General features: G+C 34.3%; 1 protein-coding gene across 9 annotated transcripts in view; it reads left to right on the top strand.

Annotated features, from left to right (window-relative positions):
- The window catches only part of LOC113070202 (rap1 GTPase-activating protein 1-like), a 40,100-nt gene that overhangs the window by 18,654 nt on the left and 2,617 nt on the right, over positions 1–18,829 (top strand). For 4 of the 9 annotated variants that reach the window (XM_026243420.1, XM_026243425.1, XM_026243426.1 and 1 more), the window contains 20 exons: positions 6,920–6,967; positions 7,723–7,761; positions 7,865–8,053; positions 8,952–9,055; positions 9,936–10,014; positions 10,295–10,348; positions 10,453–10,536; positions 10,627–10,727; positions 11,045–11,174; positions 12,990–13,145; positions 13,337–13,408; positions 14,141–14,227; positions 14,311–14,451; positions 14,821–14,952; positions 15,872–15,981; positions 16,149–16,268; positions 17,327–17,468; positions 17,737–17,842; positions 18,210–18,262; positions 18,498–18,550. In XM_026243420.1, coding sequence (XP_026099205.1) covers positions 6,920–6,967; positions 7,723–7,761; positions 7,865–8,053; positions 8,952–9,055; positions 9,936–10,014; positions 10,295–10,348; positions 10,453–10,536; positions 10,627–10,727; positions 11,045–11,174; positions 12,990–13,145; positions 13,337–13,408; positions 14,141–14,227; positions 14,311–14,451; positions 14,821–14,952; positions 15,872–15,981; positions 16,149–16,268; positions 17,327–17,468; positions 17,737–17,842; positions 18,210–18,262; positions 18,498–18,506 — 1,956 coding nt within the window. In that variant the 3' untranslated portion in view covers positions 18,507–18,550. Of the gene's footprint in view, positions 1–2,916; positions 3,209–5,631; positions 6,108–6,919; positions 6,968–7,722; positions 7,762–7,864; positions 8,054–8,951; positions 9,056–9,935; positions 10,015–10,294; positions 10,349–10,452; positions 10,537–10,626; positions 10,728–11,044; positions 11,175–12,989; positions 13,146–13,336; positions 13,409–14,140; positions 14,228–14,310; positions 14,452–14,820; positions 14,953–15,871; positions 15,982–16,148; positions 16,269–17,326; positions 17,469–17,736; positions 17,843–18,209; positions 18,263–18,497; positions 18,551–18,829 lie in introns of those variants that run through there. The other 5 variants (XM_026243427.1, XM_026243429.1, XM_026243424.1 and 2 more) reach the window with 5 other exon arrangements.

Raw genomic sequence — 18,829 nt, 5'->3', positions numbered from 1 at the left:
AATGAGAACTTACAGTTTAAGTTTAACTAATTTAGTTAATTAAAGTCTCAGTTTTCCTTTCGTTTTCTCTAAGAATTAATGAAATTACAGAATTTTAAGAAAAATGCAAGCAACAGTTCGATGTTTTTTACTGTGTACTCAAACTGAAACTCCTAAAGTTTGGATATTTTTCTTTAGAAAGTTGTGTCTGGGTGTTTTACACTTCCAAATAAAATGTTGTTTACATATACCATTCCTCAAGCAAGTTATAGCCATTTATTACAATATTGTTATCGACGCTTTTAAGTGAAGAACAGGCCTATTTCGTTAACTAACAATAGAGATGTGTCCAAAAACATTTTAATGAGTAAAGAAAATGGAAAGAGTGTTATATGATAACAAAACCAAACAAAACAAGTTTTTTTTTCTTCTGAGAAATATATATTTTCAATCGGAGTATGAACAATAAACACAAACTATGCAGCATATAATAAAAACAACTGCAGAAATTGTCTTCAACAATTTAGTGCAAAAACAGTGCAAATGATTCACAAACTACACACGAAATTAGTGAGATATTCAGAGTGCAACAGAAAAAAATAGTGCAAACTATCTTTATCAACTGTATCATTATATAATACTTAGTATACACAATATACATAATATTAATGTTGGCTGTAATCTGTAGAATCGATTTTACAGGGACATCGCCTAGCGACCCAAGACATAAATCCCAGTGCTTTATCAGATATGTACCACTGTTTCATCCTTGTTTTTGATTTGTTTTATGTCAAAGTACTCTGTCGAGTGTTTTTTGTGGTTTTTCTGAGTTTTCTCATGTAAATGTGTTATGCGCACCCACGACAGACTTTACTTTCACTTTGTTTTCGTTCATTTTCCAAAGCAATATGTTAAGTAGTAGTTCAAAAGACTACTTATTGGTTTAATATGGGACAGTTTGAACCAATCTGGGCACGGGGGTGGGGCTAAGCATCAACAATCATTTCTGTTTGGCTCAGAGGAATGAAAGCATTGGTTTCTTCTGACGAATCAGTGTTGTCAAAATGTGATGACATAATCACGTAGACTACGGTGCTTCTGAATATCCAAATGAGATAAATGCTTTACATCACTTTTTAAAGTATTCAGATTGGATTAGCAGTTAAAAAGTTATTAAACATTAAACAATAACACAATAATATCAGTTAAATTATGGTATTAAACTGTAAATTTAAGGTAAAACTGACTAAACATTGTTACCATATTTTTATGGTATAATTCTGGCAACCATAGCTGCTGTTTTTATACCATATATTTTACGGATTTTTTTTTTTTTTTTTTTTTTTTTTTTTTAAAGTGTGTAATGGCAAGGAACGGCATGGAAATACGAGAATCATTTTTGTGCAGTGCAAGAGTAATTCATAACGTGGCATTTACACCTAATTTACAATATTTGATGGAAAAAAAACTAGAGATTTTATCTGACGTAAGTTTAAGAATAGAATTGCTAAAACTAAAACTGAAATAAAAACAAATCAAAGCTTAAATAGAAGCTAATAAAAATGAAAAAAGCACATAATTAAATGACTCAAACGAGAATTAAATTAAAAACTGATAATATAAACAAATAAAAGCGAATTCAAAATATTTATGAATAAATATTAATAAAATCTTTATTCTCTGTCAGATAAGCAACTGTCATAGAGATCCAGGTATTATAGACCATGTTGGTTGCTGACATCACATTTGTTCACATGTTTGACATTTTGTCCTTAAAAAATGCTGGTATTCAATAGTAAATCTCAAAATATTGCACATTGTGTTGACCTAAGTCAACAATTGTCTAATTTCTCTGTTTTTATTTGTAAAGTTATCTCAGACAAAGTTGACACTGAAATGAAAATAGATCTGTAAAAGTCTCAGTGACCTCTGATCATTTTTCTTTCCCTTTTGGGAACAGGCATTACATAGAAACCTGCCTCAGAGGAATCAAATTCTGGGTTCCCCATACCAATGCCTTCCAGAGTCTGTAAACACCTTGATCCTGGGAACAGGGGGGAGGATGATCCCAGATTTAGTGGTTTTGGATGCTACATTAAATTCCCCTGAATCCCAGAGCAATAACAGCGTTACAACAGGATGCTTTTACCACAACACCACCAAACAACTTTTGTATGAAGATATTAGAAAACCTAGAAGTTAATTTTGAATGAGTCTTACATCCAACAATAACACACCTAACTCTGTTTTGGTTGCACATTATTCACTTTTATAGCCATTTTCGAAGCTGTTTTCTGTCATATAAAACATTCTCACATTATGGTTATTAAACAGCCTGTTTGTCTATGACACCCATGCTGTTGCAGTATTTCTGTAATATGGTGTTGGCAAATGCTTTATAGTTGTGCAACATGGCCGTAATGTGACAACAGGAAGTTATTATCTTTCAGCAACTGTGACATTATGTCATATCACCATTTTACATTTTGAGCCTGCTATTTCTCACAGTTATACTATAATATAATGGGAATGTTTGCAGCTATATACTACATTAGATATTTAGAGAATGAAGAAAGAAAAGCTAGTTTATCAATGCATGTTATTCTACAGTATTGCTGTAACGCTATTTAGGTAATATCTTAAGGTCACTCAAAGGTCTTTGATTTAGATAAAAAAAAAAAAGAGAGATTTCACAGACTCACTTGAGAAAGCATGTCTTCAAGAAAGCATACCTTCAAAAGCCAGTCATTAGGCATTTTCAAGAATTTATAATTGGTGATTTATGCAACAGTCTTTTGGGCAATTTAATTGTGCATTTTAGTTATCAAAGATACAAGAAACTTTTTTGCATGTCCTTTTGGCTGGTGAATCAGGGGAGGCATGTGTGGTTTGAATGGGCATGACGCTTCTGGGCACACACACACACATCCACATGTCACTTACAGTACCAGTGATGTCCTTCATCAGAGGGTGTTTCGTATGGCATGCTTGACTAGAATAGGGGAAGTTGTAGCAGATTGAGGAAGCTATATGCCTTTTTCTTGCATTCCCCGCTGCTTTTCTCATGAGTAGAACATATGAAGATTGAAAGAAAGAGAGTTTCATTGCCGGTCACAGTCGTGTCTCTAAGGGTTCAGCTGATTTAATTGACTTCATCATGTCTAAGAGTATGTACAGGTTTCGGCTTCCAGCACTCGCTGCCATGCACCACCGCAGGCGCTTCAGTGATGTAAGTAGACTTAATGTATGAACGTGTGAGGAAAAATCAATCATAATTAAATGTGCAAGTGTTTGTGTGTGTGTGTGTGTGTATATAGAATGGCCAAGTGTTAGATTGTAGACATAATGTATTAGTGTTATTGTTTCTTTTTACTGTAACGTGTTCTGATGTTTTACTTTTGATTTCGTTTTTAATTATCATTATCGAGTATGCTCACTGATTTTCATTCCTCTCATGATGTAATTCAGTAATGAGAATCATGGTGTCTGATATTATCCTCATGCATAAATACTTTACAGTTTGAATAATAAATTAGTGAATTTACAAGATATTGTTTTGATGCATTATGGTAATGCAAATTTGGGAGAAAATGGTCAATGAAATGTGAAATTGAATTTCAAATATTGATTTGTTTGAAAGATAATTGTAGATTTGATTTATTTTGAGTCATATATACTTTCACGGGATCTGTACAAAGTGTACCGAGCACGTTTGTGATGCAATAGTGTTATATAGGATGTCTAAGTTAAGAAATAATTCTCACTCTTATATTGAGAAATCTCAAATTCACTGCTTGGTTGATTCATAACGGTTTGTGAAATGAATTTAGGAAATAGTATTTCTGTGAAGTGTACATTAGCTGCATGTGAGAACCAGATGTCCCCACAATGATAGAAGAACTTGAAATGACCTATAAAATGGGACCTTCCAACAGTTAATCAAATAAGGAGACTTATTCATGTCTTAATAAAAATCTAAAGATTAAGCAAGGATTCCGGAAATGGTTAGGTTTAGGGATAGACTTTGGGTTATAAAGAGATTTAACTGGGTGTATCTTAAACTTTAGGCACTCTTATGTCTATTGCACTCTTATTATATTGCATCAAAACTACCTCAGCAAACCTTTTAACATATCTTTACTTATATTATAATTTTTTGTGTCCTATACCAATGAAAATACATCACAATAATATGAGTTGATGCATTGTAAAAAGGGAAAACAATCAAAAAAAAAAAAAAACGTCAATTATTTTGATATTAATAGTAATAATAATAATCTATTTTTCATAGTAATTATGTGGAGATATATTTTGTATTTACTTTTCAAATATGGTTTGTTTTAAGAAAGCACTCTAAATGTCAGCAGGCCTGAAAGTGTCCATTGTTAAAAAACACTCAGTTACATTAACATAACAGAAGTTGTAAGTCACCCAAAATGTGTGTGTGTTTGTGTTTGATGAATCAGCAAGCCATATGGAGAAACACATTGAAGTTCCAGTTTCACTACAGCGTTTTGTTACATTGAAGTCATTTAAGATAGTCTGAACTGTGTGAGAGTGTATTATCTAAGTGCAAGTTCACTGTGTATGTGAAATTTCTTGTTGAGAAAAAATCAGTTGCTGGCAAGGATTTTTCAGAGTCCTACCTTACACTGCAGTCTTATCAGCATTAAACATTACAAATGCTGCTGCATTCTGACAAACACGATTTAGTTTTTTATCTTTTTAGTAGCGTTTGCCTTTGCAAAAATTGCTGCCAAGTTGCCAGGGCGTTGTTATGTGCTTGTAGGGGTGTTCTGATTGGATGGGGTGTTGCTGTTAGGTTACAGAAGGGTTCTGATTGGCTTTGATGTTGCTATGTTGTAGCTAGGTCATTGTTAGATGGTTGTGTGTTCTGATTGGCTGTGGTGTTGCTGTGAGGTTGTTAGATAGTTTTTGGTTTGTTCGGTTGCTAAGAGGTTGCCAGGTGGCTCTTGTGTTGCTACAGTATGTTATGTTATCCCACCTTCAACATACAATATTCACTTTTTAACTTTTTGTCATCTGCCAAGGAAAACTCATTGACTTTGAAAGTTCAGGATGAGTTAAGTTTAATATTCAGGGTTATATGTGACCCTGGATTACAAAACCGGTCATAGGTGTCAGTTGTTTTATTAATTTTTGCTTTCCACTGATGTGTGGTTTGTTAGGATAGGACAATATTTGGCCGAGATACAAATATTTGAAAATCTGGAAACTGAGGGAAAGTTGTCCAAATAAAGTACTTAGCAATGCATTTTACTTATAAAAAATTGTTTTGATATTTATGGTAGGACATTTACAAAATAGCTTCATGGAACATGATCATTACTTAATATACTAATTATTTTTGGTATAAAAGAAAATGTATATCATATTTTTCGCACTAGAAGTCGCACCTGAGTATAAGTTGCATCAGTCCAAAAATACGTCATGATTTCTGTTAGTTAATTTCTCTTGGTTCATGTCAAATTAATTTTGATAAATAAGTCGCACCTGACTATAAGTCGCAGGACCAGCCAAACTATGAAAAAAAAGTGTGACTTATAGTCCAGAAAATACGGTAATTTTGACCCATAATGTATTGTTGGCTATTGCTACAAATATACCTGTGCAACTATATAACACATTTATATGCAAAGCATTAGCAAACATGCTAATATGCAGGCTATAATTTCTGAACAACTTTCCCTTTAATGCATACATGTTCTTATGCTGGTTTATTTTGAGCTGTGGACTCAATGATATGACACCGCAGCTGTAGCTAGTCAGGTCACATCCTTCATACTCACAGCTGCTCTGTCTCCGTGCTAAATTATGCTGTTTCACAGTCTTCATCTCCCATTGAGATGAACCGTATGATAGGGAGGAAGGACATCTGGTCGTCTGATGCACTGTTGATCGTAGGATCAAGGCAGGGAGCTCTGTCCATTACTGCAAAGCCACTGTCACTGAAAGAGCCAAGAGTCATTCCCATGTCAAGTGGACTCGCAGACTGTCAGATCTCACTCTTTCTCATTGTGTTCATCCTGCTCTCTCTCCCCCCTCTTTTACCTGTTCCTCCTGGTTCTCAGACATCAGATATATTTGCAATGATAGAGCGAATGCAGGTGAGAAGTCCACATTTTCCTCTGGTCTTATGTTTGTTGCTTTTCCTGCAATCTCTCACTTTTTATGACCTCTGACCTTTTTTAACCTGCAATATTGTGACACCTTCCCAGACTTTGCCTATTATTACTGTCATCTGTCATCTATATTTAATGTTCTCTCTTAATGTCACTCATTCACTTTAAAATGTATATATGTAGCTTAAGCTCTGTCATTAAACTCTTGAAAACAGTGTTAGAAATATAGTCTATGCAAGTACACAAACACTTGATCAGTACATTTTAATGTCTGTTGAACCTAGTGATCCATCATAATTTGAGTACAAAAAGATCCAATCATTATGAAGTAATAGTTAAAAAAAAAAACTATTTCTCATTCATATTACTGTATGTTTCCTTTTTCTAAACATTCAAAATTCTGTTTTTTATTCATTTAAGCTAAACTTGTAACAAACCTAAAGGCGGTGGTATAATTTATTTTAAATAGCTGTTATTTAATTGTATATATTAATTTATATTTAAGTAATTTTAAGTATATTTTATGTCAATGTTCGTTATTGCTTTAGAAGCTTAAATACTTGCATAGAATATGTTTCAGGCTTAAGCGTCTCTCTGTGTAATGTCTGTATTTAAATTGTTGTAAATATTGAAGAAATTGAGAATTATTAAATGTATATATTTCAAGTTCTAAATGAATGCTGAATTTCTGGCATTTACTGTTCTAATAATGTATATGAATGACAGTAATTCAATTTGATTCATATTTTTAAATGAACTGTATTTATTGAATATCCTCACCTTTTTTGTGAACACAGAGCAGTAGAATGGACGAGCAGAGGTGCTCTCTTCCACCTCCTCTCAAAGTAAGTGTGTATATTTAGAGCCACACAAACAAGCATCATGTAGAGATGTACCGATAATACTTTTTTGTTGGCTTTAAAATAAGCAAAAATCTGGCGATAAATATCGGCGTCAATACATCGGTGCATCCCTAGCATCAAGTGTTATAGTCATTACAGTCTGTTCTCACAGACACTGCATTTAGCACCGTGTTTATCACATATGCACAGAAACACATAGGATTGCTTTGGTCACAGATGGATGTTTTTTATATTAACCCTCATTCTCAGCTTAGTGTAGAAGTCTAAAATGATGGAGGTCTTATTTAAAATACAATTTTTGTTTAAAAAGTGTTTAAATGAGCAAACCTCTTTCAGCATCTTGTGCCATAAGTATTGCATTTAAAATTAATAAGTTGAACTTTTTGTAATTTTAATTTACTGCTACTATCAGAGGAACATCAGAAAAATGATTGGCTTAATAAAGTAAACGTGTCTTGTGTGAACATAAAATATCTTCACATATATTATATTAAGTATGTATTTAACGGAATCTATATAGAAGCACTTTGTTACAGTTCTGTGCATTCAAGTCAACATAAAACACCAGAACATGTGATCTGATGCTCTCAGTTCTCATAGTTCAGGGTTTGTTTGGAATCATAAGTCTCCACAGGTCTCTTAAGCACCTCCATATTTCCTTCATCTGCAGCTTAAAGTGACTTGAATGAGAGGCTCACAATATCTACATCTCTAATCTCTCTCTATTCTTCCCACAGACAGAGGAAGATTACATTCCATATCCCAGCGTCCATGAGGTTGCGAACTTGTTTGGCTTTTTTTTTCATGTAAATATGAGTGTGTTTTCTTGTTTAAGAGACTGGTTGTAAAATTGTTGTTTTTGTTTTTGTGGGCTGGCAGGTATTGGGTCGTACAGGCCCTTTACCACTCATTCTGCTGCCCCAGTTTGGGGGTTACTGGATTGAAGGGACCAATCATGATTTAGGCTCCTCCTCCACAGCAGAGGAACCGCCCCCTTGTCCCGCATCACAGGTTAAACTGGAGACAAACAGCATAGCCAAGATCTACAGGAAGCACTTCCTGGGCAAGGTGAGATTCTAAACGGACCAAGATGCATTTAATTATTCATTTAACCTATCTCTCTTTGTCTGTCTGTCTTGTTATAGGCAATAACCAGTGTAATTAACAATATTGAAAATATTCATATTAATGAAAAACAAACAACAACAATGTGCAATCTGGAATTTTATATAATAAAGTCAACTAGAATCACACTATTTCAGCCTCATCAAACCAATGAGTACCATTTAAGGCCATTTAAAGTCGCTGATATATTATGCGTATTTGTAGATTTCATTCTGTTGAGTGCTGTCAAACGATTAAACATGATTAATTGCATCCAAAATAAAAGATTTTGTTTGCATAATATATATTTATATATGTATATTTAATATATAAACAAAACATATTTTTCTGAAATATATATATATATACATGCATTTGTGTGTTTTTATATATTCATAATAAATATATACAGTACACATGCATATATTAAATAAACAAAAACATTTATGTTGAATGTGATTAATCACGATTAATCGTTTGACAGCACTAATTCTGTTGTTTCCGTTTTCATTCTTAAAGCGACTTTGAGGTTCTGAAAGGTACTTTATGAAAATAAATAATAATTATTAAGAGTTGTTTTACTTATCTGTTTTATTGATTTATGCTTTACCTGATATATTAACGTAGTTGACAAAGTTAATCAGAATTACTATTTTATCACCAATTAGCAAATTGATAGATGATTGTTATAAGAACAGGAGTGTTTTTATTGGTTGTTTTGTCTCATTATTGCTGTTATAGTCATCTTATTAGTAGTAGCATTACTCTCTGGGCTTGCTGCCTTTCAGGGCCAGAGCTTTTAGGAATTTGTGATGATGTAAAGAGTTTTAGAGGGTTTATGCGTTTATAACTCTTCCCGCAGGAGCACTTTAATTATTACTCAGTGGACAGTGCTCTGGGCCACCTGGTCTTCTCGGTGAAGTATGATGTGATTGGAGACCAGGAGCACCTTCGACTGTTGCTTAGGTACTCTTGACTATTCCAAGATTTAAAAAACAAGTATGGCTTTGATGTTTTGAATTATGTGTTTTTTTTAATTCCTTTGTTACAAATGTTACTGAAATACCTTAGGGAATATATAACAGTAAATAGTTGAATAGTAAAAGAATAGAGTCTAGGAACAAACCTTTATTCCCTTTCAATGCTACTTCCATTGAATTTACAAATCCTTTCTTGCTACCTCAATTGAAATCCAGTTCAATAAATTGGATTGGAATTTAAAAGATATTCTCAATTTAGTTCTGAATGGTGCACAACCATGTCACAGACACTTTTTAAAGAAACATTCACGTCCACTCCCTCCTGTCTCATATTCTCTCATTGTTCATTTACGAAGATGTTCTGACTTAAGTGATCGAAATAGGCAGCAGAAACACAAGGTCACATCTATTCTTAATGACCCAAAGCCTTTCTCGAGGCCCTTTAATGATGGGGTTGGAAACAAGAGACAGTGATCTATAAAGCCTCTCTTTTATACAGGGAGCTTTTCATGGACTCTTTGAATGTTTTGTATTGGTTGTACGATAATTGACAAGTGCACCTGTGAATGCTGGAGTGATTCACATGGTAATTTTTCATAGTTGAACTACCATTCATCTCTCACTGTCTCTCTCACCCTCTATTTGTCTTTACTGCTAAATATAACATATACATTTACATTTATATTAATGCATTTAGTAGACGCTTTTATCCAAAGCTACTTGCAATAGAGGAGCGTGAGCAATTTGTCTCAGACAGATTAGCAGAGAATGTGTCTGTGAAGTGCAATTGAGAAGTTTGGTTGGTGTTATTATAATAGTTTGTAATGCTGGAGGTAAGTGTAAATCTTCTGTCTTTTTAATTGTAGGTCAAGATTTAAAACCTACCATGATGTGATACCAATTTCTTGTCTGACCGAGTTCCCTAATGTTGTGCAGATGGCGAAGGTAGAACATTAACATAAATAGTTGAGTGCATGGCTGTCATTGGATAAAAAAACTAATTCCATTAAAATGTTATTCAATTAAAAGTGTGTGTGTCTATATATATATATATATATATATATATATATATATATATATATATATATATATATATATATATATATATATATATATATATATATATATATATATATATATAATATTTGCAATTAGAATTATTTAATAAAAAAAAATTTGATTAGAAAAATGTAAATTAGATTAATCACTATTTTTCTTTTTCAAGCTTGTCAGTGAAGAGGTGAATGTGGACCGATTTTATCCCGTCTTATACCCAAAGGTAAGCTGGGACAGAAACATAGGGAAAAAAAAACGAATTAACAAATCAAGTTTTTTTTTTTTTTTTTTTTTTTGCACTGAGCCTCATTGATTATATGTTTCAAGGCATCCAGACTTATTGTGACCTTTGATGAGCACGTCATCAGCAACAACTTCAAGTTTGGAGTCATCTACCAGAAATTTGCGCAGGTTAGATCACCTTTATGTGTTTTTATTCCTGGATTGCTTCATTTATATTATTTGTGGGTTTGTGAACTGAAAATGTTCTCTGTTCTGCAGACATCAGAAGAGGAACTATTCGGAAACAATGAGGAAAGTCCAGCTTTTGTTGAGTTTCTGGAGTTCTTGGGAGAGAAGATTGAACTTCATGATTTTAAAGGGTATAGACCTACAGTGTTTAACATGAACAGTACCCAAGTAGGACTTTTTCTGATCCTGGAACAACATTCATATTAATAAATCACTTTGTAGGGTTAGGCGGATTGTGGAGGCTTCAGTATCAAAGTTATCTTATTATATTATAATTTCCCTTTAATTTCAGGTGTAAGTCAGAGTTATATGTTGAGTAATGGCTGTGATTGTTTGAATAGAATACTGTCCCAGGCCTGACGAAGGGTTGTTTGTACAGCTGGTATGTTTAGAGTTTGAAAATATTAATGAAGTAATTCAGATCTTTTTGACCTTCTTTTGTAATAAGCTTTCGTGGAGGCCTGGATGTGACACATGGTCAGACTGGAATTGAGTCAGTCTACCACAACTTCCACAATAAAGAGATAATGTTCCACGTGTCCACGAAGCTGCCATACACTGAAGGTGATTCCCAGCAGGTGAGACCTCATATTTTGTTTTGTCCTGCTTTGTTTTTTGTTTTTTTGTTCTGCTGTTTGGCTTTGTTTTGTTTTGTTTAGTTTGGCTTTGATTTGTTTTGTTCTGCTTTATTGTGTTGGCTTTGTTTACCTTTTTGTTTTGTTTGTTGATTGCTTTGGCTTTGTTTACTTTTTGTTCTGTTTTATCTTTTATTTATTTTATTTATTTTATTTTTTCATTCTGTTTTGATTCACAATCAGTAAAGAAAATATTTTTTTTATTGTTTTTTTTTTATTTAGATTCCTCAGATTTTAGCTAAATCAACTTTTTGGTTACCTCTTGAGGGTGGGTAAATATAGATAAATGTATTTGCACATTTAGGACCAACGAGTACGATTCTGGGATATTGTTTTGTCACAGGTAGTGTTAGTTTCGGATGTATTACCATTTGCAGCCCCCCAGAGATCCTTGGCCACTGTGTTATGCACTGACCAACAGTATGCTCTGTTAATTAGCAAGCAAACCACACAGTGCAAAGGACTGATCCTGAAAGCCATCTGTTGTCATGCACGCTTTACTTTGCTCCGAGAGAGAACATCACCTAGGGGTTTCAGCACAGACTGCCCTGGCCACTATAACACACCCTTTTCAGTATGGTACCTCAGAGGCCAGAGATAACATATGGGTACAGATTCATCACCTGCTGCTTTTTAATCACTATTGTATGAGATATGTGATGTAATATGAGAGCTACAGTATAGCGATATGCTAATATCCTCCAGACTGGCACTGACAAATGTGTTTTTGCCTCAAAATGGTTTGTTTCTATCTAAAACATCCTTTTGAATATGATGTTTGCCACAGGGCTGCAAACATGCTTCGATAGGTCTTATTAATTTCCTGAACACTTTGATGATAAAGACAAGCAGTTTGCCTGTGAACTATTTTTCTGTTATGACAGCTCTAATAAGTATTTATGAGCAAGCTGTGAAGACGAGCGAACGAACAGTTCAGTTGAGGAAAGCTAATCGGATAAACCTTTGAAGGTTTATAGGAGATAAAACTGACACCCTGCAGAATGCTAATAGTGATTTGTTGCAAAGTTAAATCAAGTATAAATGTAATTATTGTTTCGAAATGTAGATCTTTGACAGCACTGCTGCAATAAAACACTGATTGGTTTGTGATAATATTATGATCCAATATTGTTATTTTGTGGGACATTTAATAAGTGATGTTTGTCAGTAGAAAGGAGAATCTCATAAAACATATCAAAAGCATAAAAAAGAAACCGATAATTTCACTTAAAATCAAAGGGATATTTTATTTTATTTTATTTTATTAATTCCAAAAATCAATTAACAAAAATATGAAAAGTAGGAAGATTTTGTGTGGGCCTACTCATAATTACATAAACAGCTGTTTAGGTATGACATTTTTATAAATAAATAAATAAATATATGCACTACAGCACACTATATATGTATATATATATATATATATATATATATATATATAATATATATAGTGTGCTGTAGTGCATATATTTATTTATTTATATATAGTGCTGTATTGCAACAATATGTAGTATGCTTTATTTACATGAAAGCAAAATAACATACCTCACAAACTGGCATAACTGTGTTGGTTCTGTTCAAATATAAATGTACAAATATACATTTTTCATACACATGGTCTATTTAAGTTTTCAGTTCAGCTTTCGTTTCTGGCCGGTCTGTTCGAAGAAGTGAATCTTAAATCATTTGTGCAGACCTTACGGGCAGCTTCCTCTTATTACTTCACAGTTTTGTTTTCTTGGTGTGACTTAATTTCAGCTCCAGAGGAAGAGGCATATAGGAAATGACATTGTGGCCATTGTGTTCCAAGAAGAAAATACACCATTTGTTCCCGATATGATTGCATCAAATTTCCTTCACGCTTATGTAGTGGTTCAAGTAGAGAACGCCTGCACTGATAACGTCCTCTATAAGGTAATTACAATTGTTTGAATTTTTCCATGCCATGGATTTATGTGAATTGTGTATTTCTAATAGGAATACTTGATTACATTTATTGACTCAGTTCAATACATTGATGTTTTCCAATAGTTAAACAAAGTGCTGAAGACTTTTTTTTTTTTTTTGAAGTGATATGAGTCAGAATTTCTTTTGTGATATTTTAGGTATCTGTGACGGCAAGAGATGATGTGCCTTTCTTTGGACCAGCCCTCCCAGACCCAGCTGTCTTTAAAAAGGTACACCTTTTCAGTTTGTATTCATGTAATGTGACTAATTCCATGTGAAATATTTTCCCGGAACTCAAAAATGGAACAGATTTTTTTTTTTTTACAAAATTCTACACGTCCTTCAAGCACTTATGTTAATTTATAAAGTACTGTATTTGGCTTATTAATTATTCTTTCAGATGCCAACAAGTACTTTTAGTTCATTCTCACTTTATTTAAATACTTTCCGGATTTTATAATATGCTGACAAATTATATGAATAAATATAGTTGTACTTAAAAAAAATAAAAATCAATTTAAACAATTTCACTGCCGGTATAGTTTGCTGGCAAGGAGTAGTTCACCCAAAAATGTTGCTGAAATGTACTATCCAAGATTTGTTTCTTCATGGGATTGAAGAAATTCTGAGTAAGTGATGTAATGCTAAATTTCTCCAAATCTGTTCCCATGAAGAACCAATCTACATCTTGGTCAGAGGGTCTTTCAGCAAATATTCACTCTTAGGTGAGGTATTGCTTTGATATTAAATTAAAATTAAATGTATGCAATTAGCAGACGCTTTTATCCAATGCGATTATTTTTTACCTAACATATAATATGACTGATATGACTGAATTAATAAATAATTGAACTAATATATAATTCACCTATAATTGTATCAAAAAATAAATAAATAAAATATTTAGGAACAGTTCTTTGTATAAATCTAATTTAATCTCATGTTCATTGTGTTTTGTGTAGAGTCCAGAGTTTCATGAGTTCCTCTTGACCAAACTGATCAATGCTGAATATTCCTGCTATAAAGCAGAGAAGTTTGCCAAGCTGGAGGTGAGAAGGGCATACGTGTTTGCATGTGTTTGTCTGGGAGCATCTGCATGCATACTGCTGTACATTAAATCTTGTTTCTCCAGGAGAGGACACGTTTTGCTCTGCTGGAGACTTTATATGAGGAGCTACACATGAACAGCCAGTCCATGATGGGACTGGGAGGAGATGATGACAAACTGGAGAATGGAGGAGGAGGCAGCAGTGGCTTCTTTGAGTCTTTCAAGGTAAAATCCATTTGAATCTCTTTAACTAGTTAAAAGAGTTTGTATTTAATTAATTACTGACAAAATGATGCTTATGTCTAACAAAAGAGTTCTGGTGAATGGCAGAGAAGAGTTTTGCATAATTTGCATACTGTCCATCCTATATGTGAGACTAGAATTGTTGCATCCCATATTGTTGTATGTTAAAATCAGCATAATATTGAAGTATGATCCATGCAGTATACACTGTAATATAATATTTAATTGCAAGTATGTAGTATGCTAGTCAAATCATGCCCACTATGTTCTCTCTAGCCCTCATATAAACAGTTGTAGCGCCCTCTATTGTTTGGCTTGCAGTGATGCAGTGCATTCTTTTTCTCTTTCCAGCGAGTAATCCGCAATAGAAGTCAGTCTATGGATGCCATGGGCCTCAGTAACAAGAAACCACACACCGTCTCCACGAGCCACAGCGGAAGCTTTACACACAACCCCCCAGACACCACCAAAACACCCGGCATTGTGAGTATGAACACCCTTGTGACCCACAAATGAGTGCAGGCTGTCATGAGAAGCCCCAAAACAGTGTGGCAGCTTTAGTTTGTGCCAGTCTTCATGCCCTCTGACCCCGGTCGATCCCTGCGAGTTGGTTTGTGTCATTATTATGGCTCACATCATCTGAGGCTTGTGCTGATGTTAGACCGGGTCTTTATCATTTCCCCGTTACAAAAGAAAAAATTGTAATTAGCTCTTATGATCTGTTTGGATGGTGGTCGGTGGAACAGATGGGGCTCTCCACAAGTGACCGTCCCGTCTCCATTGCTATGACAACAAGAGCAACTGCAATAACTGAGAGAGCCTCTCATGACAGACTGCCGTAACAGCCTGTTAGCCATCCTAATGTACTAATGTGTCTGCAACAACTGTCACAGAAAGCCAGATAATTATCAAACGTGTGTGCAGAACTATAAACTTGCAGACAGCTTTGTTAAACAGAGATTTTTCCATCTGGACCTGTTTTCAAGGTCATCTTGGCGGCACTGCAATGCTTCATGAACCAATATTTAGACCAACTTAAATCACTCATCAAGCTCTGATGATGTTGAAGGGCTTGTCCGTTTTTATAAAAAATAGCACCCAGTTTTTGCTGTTTGTTAGCTGATATAATTTAATATTCAATGTTTTGTGTTGAATCATAAAGCTGTCGTCACCCTGATGATTGATAGTAGACACAGCATGTCGATTTACACAAAGCATTTCACACACAATGGTCATTCAAAGTGCTCTATTTAAGCATAATAATAATAAACACATAAAAGTCAAGTTAAAATCAACAAAAATAAAATAAGAATTAAAACTAAAGAAAGTGCATGAATGGAAGATATTATGTAGGGGCTAATAATCTGAATCAAAATGTGACCCAAATGTGATTTCTCCACAGTCCTTGATTATTCCCGGGAAAAGCCCAACCCGTAAGAAATCTGGTCCATTTAGTTCCAGGAGGAGCAGTGCCATTGGGATTGAGAACATACAAGAAGTTCAAGAGAGAAGGTAAGAAAAATGTGGCTAGAAAACTATATATAAAAAAAGTAACAGAGGTTAGATTCTAGTGTGTATTAAGTGTGTACTGACAAATAAGTATCTTTTTATGTTAGGTTTATTATTATGAAAAATGCAGTTCTGAGAACAATAATTAAGAGTTAATCATTATGTTCCAGCAGTCGGGATGTGTCCCCGAGTCCACAGAGGACATCTGACGGTGGACACACCACTCAGGACCTCAGATTAGACAACTCGTCCAGTCAGAGCTCACCTGAGATGCAGATCACTAAGATTGGGTGAGCACCTTCTGGTTGCTGCATGGACGTATATATAATCTGATCTTTACATTCCTGGGAAGGCATCTATGATCATTTTGTTGTGCTATTTTATTTGCCACTCAAGAATCATTTCTTATTATCAATGTTGAAAAGGCAAATGCTGCTTAAGATTTTTTTTCCCCACAATAATTTGAAATAATTTTTCACTTTTGGTCAATTGAATGTTCAAACGTTCGTTTTTCCTCAATACAGGTATTCATTTCTTTCAAAAAAAATTAATTGTACTGACCCCATGTGCATCAAAATCTTATTTCCTTTGAAATGTAACACTGTGTACTGGTACTAGTACTAGTAAAACATTGATTTTTATCCTCAAAGTTTAATAACACGTTCATGTTTGGTAAGTAAATAGCTTAACCTGAGGATATAGGTGGGTTGTTCAAAGGGAACAATAGGTAATTACTCACAGGCCGCTCCTTGTTAGGTTCAGATTTTTATTACCCTCTACATAAAACCACTCCCAGAAGCAAATAATAGATATTTTTTGCTATATCATATTTGAGTTCAAATGTCATCATCGTCAATGAGTCATTAGAAATATATCTACTTTGAAGATCTCTGAATGTGTTGAGTTATTAACACCTGCAATCACCAAACATGACTATGGCTAGTGCTATCAAAACATAATACTTTATCATTATGCAATAGCAAAATACAGCCCAAACAACAGCTTTTAATCACATGGACAGAGCAGCTAATGCAAATAATCAATCTGATGTAGGTAGTTTCCAGGTGGAAAGATCAATAAGTGAGCTGCTTTTGCTTTTAAAGTGTGATACAATCATTGAATCAAACATACCACAACCAACTTTCAAAATATGAATGCATCTAAATCTTTGACCATATGCATTTAATAATGGTTAGTTAAATGCACATAAAATGATGCATTTACTTGTCTTGCTCTTATCAATTTAAAGATGTTGAAAAGTTTTAGAGACCGCTTTCAGTAATTTCAGATTTTTAGGTGAAGAGTTTTTTATTTGACCTCATATGTGTGCATATGTATGTGTTTGTAGTTCGGCCCTGTGCTGTCGAGCTCCCTCGATCCCAGAGTCTCAGGATCTGTCTCGCTCCTCGTCCAATGCCAGTAGCTTCACCAGCGTGGTGGAGGAGAACGAGCAGGAACATGAAGCGACCGAGGACTATGACACAGGACTGGTACGGTCACATACACACATTACTCATAATTGATCAATACATGACTCATATTCTATTTAAAAGATAGGTACATTTTGGTATCAGAATGTTCTAAGGCAGAGAAAACCAGGTGTATTTAGACGCCCATTCTGTTCGCTTGCGAATGCATACAAGCGTAACGGAATTTGCATTTAATTGTCTGAACAGATGTATCAATACAACTATATGATTTGGCAAGACTGACTAGTTCTCTTGTTTGCATATGTTTTACATTTTTCTGGGAAAAAAGGAGAGTCTGTCTTCAGCCGGTACGCCTCACAAACGAGATTCGTTTTCATACAGCAGCGTGTGGTTGGAAGACGGCCCTGGCACTACTAGTCAGAGCAGTTCACACGGTGAGACAGAACAAATATTTCTCCTCCCAACAACCCAAGCACATATCTGGTAAACTAAAAGGATCGCCTAATGATGATTTATGTGTTCGACTGCACGTAAAATGTTGCATTGAGGAGATATTCTTGATATGAGATCATTCAGAAGAGAGAGCATATAAATAGGAAAATATTGGAGAGCTATTTTTCACCTGTTGCTCTCATAAGTTGCAGATGTACTATATAGTCTGTGTAGTATGAGCAAATATTGTATCATAATGACTAAGGAAAGAAGGACTCCATGTACATGATCATTTCTTTTTAAAAATACTACCGTTTTAGTATTTATGTAATTGTGTTAAGGCTTTAACAGTCATCTGTTTCACTATAGGTCCCCTTCGACAGCAATCTGAACCTCGTCCTAAAACAGAGAGACAGCACTCGGTAAGAACATCTAGTCATGAAGATGCCATATATATATATATATTCCTACAGGCTGCGCAGAATAAAAATGATAATAATAATAAACCATGAATAATGTTATAAGTTGATCTCGAGAAAACTCAGTATCACTCCTTTATAGTCATAACATGAGCGTTCTCTCTGTACCTGTGGACATCAGATTTAATGTCGTTTATCTTTGTATTTGATTTGTTCTGTGTGTGTTTATCCAACATAGAACTGCTAGCTGTGCTGTAGGCTGTAGATGACTTCGTGGATGTCCATCAACAGGTTATTATGTGTTATGATGTGTTTGTTGGGCTGGTGTCATTTAAGTGTATTTGCATTGTTATTATAACTCTTAATGACCTAATTTGGTCTCTTTTTGTTAAGTTAGTTGTGTTGCTGTTTGTAATGTAGCATGCCATTTAGAAAATCACACAATAGTATTCAAAGGTTTGGGGTCAGCAAGATATTTAAGATCATTTTTGAAAAAAGCTGATACTTTTATTCAACAAAGATTGAAAGTGACAGTAAAGAATCCTGAAAAAGCATGAAGCACTACTGCTG

This window comes from Carassius auratus, unplaced genomic scaffold (assembly GCF_003368295.1).
Source record: "Carassius auratus strain Wakin unplaced genomic scaffold, ASM336829v1 scaf_tig00003441, whole genome shotgun sequence".
Taxonomy (NCBI): Eukaryota; Metazoa; Chordata; class Actinopteri; order Cypriniformes; family Cyprinidae; genus Carassius; species Carassius auratus.
Note: the sequence above shows the minus strand (reverse complement) of the source record. Positions and strands in the feature narration are given on the sequence as shown.